This window comes from Cebidichthys violaceus, unplaced genomic scaffold, assembly GCF_023349555.1.
Source record: "Cebidichthys violaceus isolate CVI_PGR_0920_01 unplaced genomic scaffold, fCebVio1.0.p SCAF_8, whole genome shotgun sequence".
Taxonomy (NCBI): domain Eukaryota; kingdom Metazoa; phylum Chordata; class Actinopteri; order Perciformes; family Stichaeidae; genus Cebidichthys; species Cebidichthys violaceus.
In genome coordinates, this window is record NW_027176964.1 from 2,847,501 (window position 1) to 2,859,749 (window position 12,249).

General features: G+C 39.8%; 1 protein-coding gene across 1 annotated transcript in view; it reads right to left on the reverse strand.

Moving 5' to 3' along the window:
* LOC137865858 (junctophilin-1-like) overlaps nt 1-12,249 on the reverse strand; it is a 31,751-nt gene that overhangs the window by 16,245 nt on the left and 3,257 nt on the right. The window contains exon 2 of the mRNA XM_068701397.1: nt 1-576. This exon is cut by the window's left edge and continues 175 nt beyond it. Within this exon, the coding sequence (XP_068557498.1) occupies nt 1-576 (576 nt within the window). The remainder of the gene's footprint in view (nt 577-12,249) is intronic.

A 12,249-nucleotide genomic window follows, 5' to 3' on the forward strand; every position in this document is an offset into this window, starting at 1 on the left:
GAAAGATGGTGCAGCCGTAGCCATGTCGCTTATTGTTCAGCCACTCGCCTTCGTACTTCATGCCGTTGGAGCGCTCGGAGACACCAAAGCCGCTGCGTTTGTCATTCTTCCACTCGCCCATGTAGGACTCAGTGGTGGTGGCGTCCACGTTGTCCTCCAGAGGCAGGTAGTCGTCTCCGTCTCCAAAGCTGATGGTGGAGTTGGCGTCGCTTGAACTGATGCGGCTCATGGTGGTGTCACTGTGTGCTGAGCTGCGCTTACTGGAAATCGATGAGCGTGAGTCTGACTTGCGCAATCGCTGGAGGCTCCCGAAGAGGGAGCCGCGGCGGAAAAGACCCTTCTTCTTTTCTGAACCTTCTCCGTCTGAGTGGAAGTTGAGTACGAAGCCGCCGCGCGTACCGGCGGGGCTGTCGGACAGGCTGTCACGCAGTACCGTACCGTTACTCTGCTCACTGCGGAGGGAAGACAGCGAGGTTCGTAGAGGGGAACGAATGACAGAGGCCATACCGTATGGAACACTCTGACGCACGCCATAGCCATGACGCATCCCACCAGTCCACTGACCCTGGAACGTACCTGCAGCAAGAACAGAGGGTGAGAGACGACAGACAGTGAGGGAACTGTAAAATACAGATATTTAAAAAAGAGAGAGACAGAAATGTAACAGAATCACCAAGAGATTACAGAAGTCACTGAACAGAAGCATCCGTGGAATAAGGGCTGGAACGTAATCAACTAAAACAACCAGGCAAGAAGAGATCAAACATTCAGGAGTGGGGTAGTTTGTAGTCATGGTTTTAAACTGACCGACAGGAAAATTGTGTTGTGAAATGTTTCAAGTGTGTGCTGCACAAGTTTTCCCAAATCTAGTGTTTGCAAATTTACGTGGAATGCCTTGATGCGTCAGATTAAACATGAGTTTAATGCACATTTTCCTGTCCGCCATATTGGAAAGGTCAAGATCGCTAATAAACAGATTTTCATGACATTTGGTTTGTTATAAACATGAGAAATTGAACGTTATATTTTTTACTAGTTGGAATTAAATTACTAATCAGCTCTATGCCAAAACATGAACCTCCTCAATAGCCAGAACTTCCTCTGGGACATGCAGGCTCCGATATATGACTGGTGTAAATTATTTAGAATTTCACCTTTTGTGAGTTTTGCAAAAAATGTAGATTTCTTTATGTATTGTATTAGATATTAAATAACATTATGGTATTATATTGTATACAACAATATTGGATTTTAATATGTTGTATTATTTAACATATAAATGGTAGACGTTATAGTTATTATTTATTGGTAAGTTAACGAAAGAATTCATCAACTAATCAATGATTAATCAAGTGTTTTTTGGCATTGTTATATGGAATACAAGCATGCATGAACCGATGAGTAAGTATTATTATTATTATTTTTGTTATTATTATATACAATTATGGAGGATCAGAAAGAGATTCAAGGAAATCTGAATAGAGTTGGAACAGTTTAAGCTGGCGGTGGCTCTTTGTCAGTCTGTATTGAAAACAGAAACTAAGAGAGAAAGGTCTGATCAGGCATGAATCTCACTACTGAGTATCTTACTGTCCACACAAATGTTAACGTCACCACCTCTGATAACGTGCAGGCTACATGCACTTGATCAGAAACATTCAAACCATCGGTGATATTTGTGCTAGTGAGCCTGAACTATGATATAAGCAACCCTTTCAATCATTGAAGCTATAAGCCAACTCAATGTTCTATCAGCCCAGTCTCACCATCACACCCCTCGACCCCGGAGCACCAAAGAGAGGGCCCGACTTTTTGCTTGTGTGTCAATAGTTTTCAATCATTCTCATACTGTGCATATATCATATTTAGTTTACCCAGACTATAGTTTTGTGTGTAAATTCGCTGCAGTGAATGACGCCACACACACTCTGCCTCCTTCAGTCACCTCAGCCGGCACATCTTCACCTCCTGCACACACAACTTTATAATTAGCTGTCAGTTTAAAGAGGTGTCACGTCATGCAGGTGCAAAGGGACAGTGTTTTTTTATTTTTATTTAATTAAATAACTACCGAGGTCATAGCTGGCTACGGCCATGAGCAGATAAATGATTATTCTGACCTGGTGGTAGCGATAAGAAGGCTGTTGTTTTAATATTAGACAAAGATAACCCGAGTAAATACAAAATGCAGTTTTTAAATGATGATTTCATTTATTAAGGGAGAAAAGCTATCCAAACCTACTTGGGCCTATGTGAAAAAGTAATTGCCTCCCCCTTGATAAATCATGAATGAACTGTGATTTTTTGGAAAGCTGAGTTCAATTTCACTATCCACACCCAGACCTGATTACTGCCAGACCTGTTGAATCAAGAAGTCACTTAAATAGAACCTGTCTGACAAAGTGAAGTTGGCTAAAAGATCTCAAAAAGCAACACATCATGCTGCGATCTAAAGAAATTCAAGAACAGATGAGAAACAAAGTAACTGACATGAATCAGTCTGGAAAGACCCCAGAACAACATCTAAAGAACTGCAGGCCTCACTCGCCTCAGTTAAGGTCAGTGTTCATGACTCAACAATAAGAAAGAGACTGGGCACAAATAGCATCCATGGGAGAGTTCCAAGGCGAAAGCCACTGCTGACCAAAAAGAACACAAAGGCTCGTCTCACATTTGCCAAAAAACATCTTGATAATCCCCGAGACTTTTGGGTAAATATTCTGTGGACTGACGAGACAAAAGTTGAACTTTTTGGAAGGTGTGAGTCCCGTTACATCTGGCGTAAAACTGACACAGCATTTCATAAAAACAACATCATACTAACAGTCAAACATGGTGGTGGTAGTGTGATGGTCTGGGGCTGCTTTGCAGCTTCAGGACCTGGACAACTTGCCATAATTGATGGAACCATGAATTCTGCTCTCTACCAGAACATCCTGAAGGAGAATGTCCGGCCATCAGTTCGTGACCTCAAACTCAAGCACACTTGTGTTGTGCAGCAGGACAATGATCCGGAACACACCAGCAAGTCCACCTCTGAATGGCTCAAAAAAGCAAAATGAAGGTTCTGGAGTGGCCTAGTCAAAGTCTGGACTTAAATCTGATTGAGATGCTGTGGCCTGACCATAAAACAAGCTGTTTTATGCTCAAAAACCATCCAATGTGGCTGAATTAAAACAATTCTGCAAAGAAGAGTGGGCCAAAATTCCTCCACAGTGACGTGAAAGACTCATTGCCAGTTATCACAAACGCTTGATTGCAATTGTTGCCGCTAAGCGTGGCAAAACCAGTTATTAGGTTTAGGGGGCAATTACTTTCACATAAGGCCAAGAAGGTTTGGATAGCTTTTCTCCCTTAAGAAATTAAATCATCATTTAAAAACTGCATTTTGTATTTACTCGGGTTATCTTTGTCTAATATCAAAATTTGTTTGATGATCTGAAACATTTAAGTGTAACAAATATGCAAAAAAATAAGAAACCAGGAAGGGGGCCAATACTTTTTCACAGCACTGTATATGTTCACATTAGAAATAGAAAATGAGTTTGTATTTACTGATGAGAGGAGAAAATGAGTCGCCTCTTTTAGCAAAACTAAACACTTTTTGTAAAATGTTATTGAGGTAAATGGGACATGTGGCAGCCCAAGCAGTGTTACAATACATAGTATTAGAATAAATTAAACTGTAATAACTGCATAGTCTATAATACATTATTTAAAACTACTAATGCCATTTTTTTTTTTATCAAAGCAAATATTTATTATTTATTTCTTAATTCATTGCATTTGAATAATCTGTTTTTATGCACCACTATAGATGACAATAACAATGCAAAAGGGTAACATTCAGAATCTCTGACGATATACACATACTTATTGACGGATGAAATAATTTTTGACGGTTCCAGGATGTGGAGAAAAAAGTTAGTGTGGATCCTCGCCTGTATGTAGGCTACTAGGTTATGTTAAAAATATCACTCAAAATGTGGTTTCCCAAATATTGAGTAGGCACAAGTTAGTCTCTAAAACAATTATTTCAGTGGGATTTGTGTCATACCTTTTAGTCAATGACATGAGCAACTGCTGTAAAATAACTAACATAAAATGCCTGCCATACTTCTACAAGGAATAAGAAGTAAACAAAAGGAAATGAAATCAGGGTATGAAGTAGTGTTGACACACTCTTTAGAGCAGTTCAGTTACAGCTGTAGGATACAACATGTGTGTTAATGTTCTGGTATTTTGATGGGCCTGTGAAACAAGAAACATTTCAAACTAGAAAAGTTCCCTCAGTAGAGTGCAGGTGTCCCTCTCGCCTCCCAAACAAAGAAGAGGTGAATCTCACTCAGTTGTCCATCTTTGGCTACTTTATATCTAAGATGGTGGCAAAGGAAACAAAAGAACAGGGATTATTCATCTGGTATGGTGCCTAACATTAGTGGATCATAACAGGTCTGATATGGAATTAATGCGGTTCAAAATGAGACCAAAAGTTTTTTATAGATGTCAATTTTTGAGCCTCAACAAAGGCAAACATGATCCCTGCGACAGACTAGGAAAGCCTAGCCGATTGCCAGAAACGCCTTTTGCTACTGAAGCTGATGTTGGTTACTATCGGCCGTTTAAGAGGATGACGACATAAAGCAGTCTTCAAAAAGAGTGAATCACCGCAACCTTGAGAGGTTCTTGAGCATACAATCATAAACGAACACCAAAAATATTAGGCTGATGGTTCAAGCAGTATTTGAGATAAGCTGTGGACAGACAGATGCACACACGCAACAGAACACATGATCTCCCCGCAGGCTTATGTCTGGCAGAGGTAATGTAATACTTCATATTACACCTAAAATCAAACTAGTGGCTTATTCAAGCAAGGAAAAGCTCAGGTTTAGTCATCACCGTCACATTTATCTTAATGCATCTTGGCATTAGATATGACGACAATGGGACAAAAAAAATATTTTTTACTTGTCATCTTTAGTAGTTATTTGCATAAAAACACACAATTTAAATGATTGTATTTTCATTTAAATATTTGCTTTGATTATTTGACATTATTTGGGGGCATTAGTAGTTTTAATGATGTATTATAAGATGCTTGCAGCTGGTGTTAGGGGCCGATTACACCGAGACACGTCAAAATAGGCGCAGAAGCAAAACAGTTGGGCAAAACAGCTGATGAGCCTGTGGAGCGGGGCGGGGGCGATCAAATGTAAATACCAGAGGAAAAAATGTTTCAATGCAGACATGGAGCTCTTGCTGTTGAATGAGGAGGAGGGAGAAATTATAAAGTTCATCATAATTAACTATCGCTAATATCAATGTCTGTTCTAACCACATCTACCGGGAATCAAAACAGGAAGTCAGGGGTACAGTAGTAAAGCCCGCCTCTTGCTTGATTCGATTGGCTGCCTTGGTCATTGTCGGCTGAAGAGCTGATAACTGTGATTCTTTTACGATGTAACGTCATATCGATCTGGATCAAAATAACGATTCCATGATCAGCGACCTAATGTAAAAGTCAAAACATGGATACATATCATCTTTTAGATACATGCCTTTATTTCTAAATTCCCATGGAGCTTCTGTGTTTGTCGTCTAAGTGCACCTTTTTCCTACAGAGCCCAGTAATAAAAAGATCAAATCATATTTTAGTGGCTTTCTATGAGTTGATAAATGTAACGGATTGCGGTCGTGGCAGACTTTGTGATTGATATAATATGGTATTGTGATGAAACTTGTAATTTACACCCCTCCTACAGTAGAGACCCAGCGTGCACAGTATCAAGGCCCTGGGATGGGAACATCTACATGGAATGCAGCCATTATTATCTTTATTAAGATCTGTAACCTGTGTTTTTCCTGAAAGAAACCCACAGATAATTCTCCAACTATGCAGCCCCCTCAGCTCTACTGAGCGTCATAGCAACTTTTATGTCATTGTTTTAGTTTCACTGACAAAATGTAATTGTTTTAGTTCAGTTTCAAGTCTTCATTTGCCATATGCACAACAGATCACCAATCACTGTGTATATGAAATAGAATGAAATAAAATATATTGTAATATTGTGGTGAATAATGAAATGAATAAACTGTAATTGAGACAAGTTAAAATAAAATACAGGTGATAAACAGGTGTGTACAGGTATGATCAGGAAGTATGATGGTGAAGTGTATCTAGGCCGTGTGAGTAAAGTGTCATAGTGGTGAGCTCTAGAGCTCAAGAGTTCAGCAGTCAACTCATTACTCTGTTTTCAGTGAAAAAGCTCTAAAAGGCCAACGTACACTACCTGCTCTGATACTCTGTACACTACCTGCTCTGATACTCTGTACACTACCTGCTCTGATACTCTGTACACTACTTGCTCTGGTACTCTGTACACTACCTGCTCTGGTACTCTGTACACTACCTGCTAAGATACACTGTATATTACCTGCTCTGATACACTGTACACTACCTGCTCTGATACACTGTACACTACCTGCTAAGATACACTGTTCACTACCTGCTAAGATATACTTTTCACTACCTGCTAAGATACCCTGTTCACTACCTGCTCTGATACACTGTACACTACCTGCTAAGATACACTGTACACTACCTGCTAAGATACACTGTTCACTACCTGCTAAGGTACACCGTAAACCATCTGCAAAGGTACACAGTAAACTACCTAATAAGGTACATCGTACACTATCTGCTGAGGTACATCGTACACTACCTGCTGAGGTACACCGTACATTACCTGCTGAGGTACACCGTACACTACCTGCTGAGGTACACCGTACATTACCTGTTGAGGTACACCGTATATTACCTGTTAAGGTACACCGTATATTACCTGCTAAGGTACACCGTACATTACCTGCTGAGGTACATCGTACACTATCTGCTGAGGTACATCGTACACTACCTTCTGAGGTACACCGTACACTACCTGCTGAGGTACACCGTACATTACCTGTTGAGGTACACCGTATATTACCTGTTAAGGTACACCGTATATTACCTGTTAAGGTACACCGTATATTACCTGCTAAGGTACACCGTACATTACCTGCTGAGGTACACCGTATATTACCTGTTAAGGTACACCGTATATTACCTGCTAAGGTACACCGTACATTACCTGTTGAGGTACACCGTACATTACCTGCTGAGGTACACCGTACATTACCTGTTGAGGTACACCGTATTTACCTGCTAAGGTATACCGTACACTACCTGCTAAGGTACACCGTACACTACCTGTTGAGGTACATCGTACACTACCTGCTGAGGTACACCGTACATTACCTGTTGAGGAACACCGTATATTACCTGCTAAGGTACACCGTATATTACCTGCTAAGGTACACCGTACACTACCTGCTGAGGTACATCGTACACTACCTGCTGAGGTACATCGTACACTACCTGCTAAGGTACACCGTACACTACCTGCTGAGGTACACTGTACGCTACCTGCTCAACAGCATACAGCAGACAGACACAGTTAGAAACTAGCTGTTGGACATAGAGGAGCATTTAGCAATTCAAAAGAGACAGATCATTTCCTAAGGAGTTGGAAGAGACCAAAACAGGGGTAAAAGAGAGTGAATATTCATCATTATCTGGTGGATACAAACACCACTCACATGAATGATAATGTTGCTCTGTACTACTGGATGTGTAAATTGTCAACTGTTCGCTAACACATTATCCATGTCAATTAAAAAGGTGATGATTAGTCAATGTTTTGTTCTAACAGCCTGTTTTTGCTGCATCCAATTGGCCAAATCAGTAATTGCAGGCTCAACGGATCCTTTAAAGTATCAATATATTGAATTACATTTTTAATAATTGAATATTAATATCAGTGGCTGCCTCAGGAATTCATAAAAGGTGACACAAAATAGCATAATGCACACATGGTTTACCTCGATTTGCAGCTCTAAGGTTGATTTGGCATTTGAAAAGAATGTTTGAATCCCAATGGGAAACAATCCTACACAGCCACAACTGGAATCTAACTCCACAAATAGTATAATACTCGTAATATTAGTGGAGCCTGAATCTTGACTGCAACTGTGCAGAAATACTGAATTTAAACACAATGAACAGACATGCAAAAAAAACAACCATACAAATGTTTTAGAATTTGAATTACAACATAATGAACGAAGCTTTGTACTATTCGGCACAACCCTAAGAGTTGTTAATCATCCATCAATGACCGTGCATTAATTACTGTACTTACTTAAAACAAGAGTAAATAAATAAATAAATAAAGTGATCATTTACTTGTTTTTGTGTTTTCTGTGAAATGCTACAAAAGAGTATTTTCATTGTGTACTTCTATGAAATCCTTCAATCTTTGGAGATTGCCTTGAAACTAAATCCCTGACTAACAAGACAACACACCCGGTGCATAACAACTGTACATCTGTCTGTGCCTGAGTCTGACATTTGGACAGTTTTTTCCAATTCTAAAAGCACCACCAGTAAGCCTCATTAGGTGATAAAACAGTAAGGAAAGCTCAGACTCTGGTCCTTATGGCTTCAGCTGGAGAATGTGAGAATGAGCTATTTTAAAAGATGGAAGTAACTTGAGACACTGTGAAGTCTGTTGGCTGCCCAAACATAACTCCATGTAGCTATCTTGCTATGTGGAATAAGCCTCCTCCACAGTGGTCGGTATTCTAGAAGTTTCTCTCAAAACACAGCCTATTTGGGAAACTCACATAGTCAAAATCGTAATTTATCGTAATTTGAAATTGTTCATTTAGTGGTGTCCTTGATAAAAAAAAAATACTATCTTAGTATCTGCTGGCAGGTTTTAGTAGATTCATTATAGCCTAATTTGGATGGGACCTCATTATAAAAATCATATGGATTCACTAAGTAAGTAACACAGGGCGAGTAATTGATATACAAGTGAGCACCTGAGGGGTGAAGAATTCCTTTCAGAATCCTGCAACCCCTTAGATTTGACTTGTGACCCCTTGAGGGGTCCCAACCCCCAGGTCAGGAACCTCTGACCTGAATGTGACGTGAAGCACCGGCGTAGGGGGTCAATTCCTAAATCCTGTGGTCCTTATGTCATACAGTAATATATGACTGCATTACTGCAATCTGTACTCTATTTGGCTCTATATTCTGTTGCAGTATGATTCATTGGCTACGATATCACTAATACTTATATACAGTTGTGGTCAAAAGTTTACATACACTTGTAAAGAACATAATGTCATGGCTCTCTTGAGTTTCCAGTTATTTCTACAACTCTGATTTTTCTCTGATAGAGTGATTGGAACAGATACTTCTTTGTCACAAAAAACATTCATGAAGTTTGGTTCTTTCATGACTTTATTATGGGTTAACAGAAAAAGTGATCAAATCTGCTGGGTCAAAAATATACATACAGCAGTGCTAATATTTGGTTACATGTCCCTTGGCCATTTTCACTTCAATTAGGCTCTTTTGGTAGCCATCCACAAGCTTCTGGCAAGCTTCTCGTTGAATCTTTGACCACTCCTCTTGACAGAATTGGTGCAGTTCAGTTCAATTTGATGGCTTTCTGACATGGACTTGTTTCTTCAGCATTGTCCACATGTTCTCAATGGGATTTAAGTCAGGACTTTGGGAAGGCCATTCTAAAACCCTAATTCTAGCCTGATTTAGCCATTCCATTACCACTTTTGATGTGCGTTTGGGGTCACTGTCCTGTTGGAACACCCAACTGCGCCCAAGACCCAACCTTCGGGCTGATGATTTTAGGTTATCTTGAAGAATTTGAAGGTAATCCTCCTTCTTCATTATCCCATTTACTCTCTGTAAAGCACCAGTTCCATTGGCAGCAAAACAGCCCCACAGCATAATACTACCACCACCGTGCTTGACGGTAGGCATGGTGTTCTTGGGGTGAAAGGCCTCACCTTTTCTCCTCCAAACATATTGCTGGGCATTGTGGCCAAACAGCTCGATTTTTGTTTCGTCTGACCACAGAACTTTCCTCCAGAAGGTCTTATCTTTGTCCATGTGATCAGCAGCAAACTTCAGTCGAGCCTTAAGGTGCCGCTTTTGGAGCAAGGGCTTCCTTCTTGCACGGCAGCCTCTCAGTCCATGGAGATGCAAAACACACTTGACTGTGGACACTGACACCTGTGTTCCAGCAGCTTCTAATTCTTGGCAGATCTGCTTTTTGGTGGTTCTCGGTTGACTCTTCACCCTCCTGACCAATTTTCTCTCAGCAGCAGGTGATAGCTTGCGTTTTCTTCCTGATCGTGGCAGTGACAAAACAGTGCCATGCACTTTACACTTACAAACAATTGTTTGCACTGTTGCTCTTGGGACCTGCAGCTGCTTTGAAATGGCTCCAAGTGACTTTCCTGACTTGTTCCAGTCAATGATTAGCTTTTTCAGATCCATGCTGAGCTCCTTTGACTTTCCCATTGTAGCGTTTAGTTAAGAGGCCATGCTATGAAGCTCATTTCATTGACACAACTTTCTAAGTCACCAAAATTGCTAATTCATGTTGCTGTATGTATATTTTTAACCCAGCAGATTTTGTCACTTTTTCTGTTAACCCATAATAAAGTCATGAAAGAACCAAACTTCATGAATGTTTTTTGTGACAAAGAAGTATCTGTTCCAATCACTCTATCAGAGAAAAATCAGAGTTGTAGAAATAACTGGAAACTCAAGAGAGCCATGACATTATGTTCTTTACAAGTGTATGTAAACTTTTGACCACAACTGTATGTTCTCTAAAGATATTGATGCAGAGATGTGCCATTTGTTTATTAAGACATATACATTTTTAAATTGTTCTGATTTCTGGAAGTTCGGTTCAAGAGGATATAGAATAACTGTTTGTTTATGCTGTGCCGTTGAAAGCACTGATTCCTGAAAAGAACACCCTACCAACCGTGTCCTAAAATTACAGCATTCAATCAGAATTCTCAACAGAATCATGGGACATATTTTGCGATAATATAATATGCTGTATTAATTTACCACGGCTGTTTCTGCAAACTCAACACTTCCAGCAGGTTCAGGAGCTTAACAGAGACAAAAAGAGGACTAATTGAGAGGAGTATTTCTGTTGAGTCAGAGCAGCAGAGTGACGTAGCACTGGTATTAAACTGAAGAAATGAATGATGCTGTATTAATCATGTGAGCTGTTTCAGTCCAAGTAATTTGGCTTAGCACTTCTCTCCCCTTTTCATTTGCTAAATTGTCTTATTTCCTTATATAAATTGACCACTGCCAGAGTTGAAAGGGGAGTTATATTAGGTTACAGAAGTAAAAATTAAACAAAACAAAATTAATTTAGTTTCAATGAAAAGTCCATAACTACCCTTGCAATACGCTGAAACTAAACTGTATACACATTAAATGCATAATCTTAGCTCAACAGGCTAATATTACACTAGCAGTGCTTGTATTTAATGAGCAATCTTAGAACGTCTGATTGGCATTACCCTAATGCTTTGGCTAAGAACAATTTGACGAAGTAAAATGGATTAATTCCGGCCACATCAAGGTGCAGGGCAGAGCTAAAGATAGAGAGAGTAGAAGAGAGAGGGGGCCCCTTGGCTGGGAAGCAGAAATGGTTTCACATAACCAGTAGTGGGTAAAAGTAGCTCCACATACCCTTTACTGCTATACATGAATGTGATACAGCTCAGGGTTCTACTTGGGCAAAAGTGCTGAAGAAGAATTTGTTATGAAATACAGAGTAAGAAGTTACAGTAAACACTTGAAATTTATAGTTGACGTTTTAGTATTACGGTGCTCAAGCCTACAGCTTGGTTTGGTATGGTTTTTTTTAGTAAGGCTTCCAATATAAAGGGCACATCACCTCCATAAAGTTGGGGGGATTCATAATGGTGTGTTCACACCAAACATGAAGCGCATTTGTCGATGCAACGTGATTACATACAAAGTCAATGCAAAGACGCTAATACGAGCAATTCACCTATTTAAGTTAAAGTTAAAAATTTCCTTGAAAGCTATCAGCATTGAGATTCTCAACATTGGTGAATCAAAAATTGAGCAAAAGTGTATTGTAGCCATCTGGCAGCACTCTACGTTAGCACTAAATGAATAAACGAAAATGCATGTGTATAAATGTATGTCGTCGATGGCGAATATGCATGCCTAATTTAGACGTTGTTTTTCTGAATGTTGATGGTGCCGCTACAATATTATCATAGCATTAGCCCTGATTGACCCAATACAAGCATTTTAAAAGTTGTCTG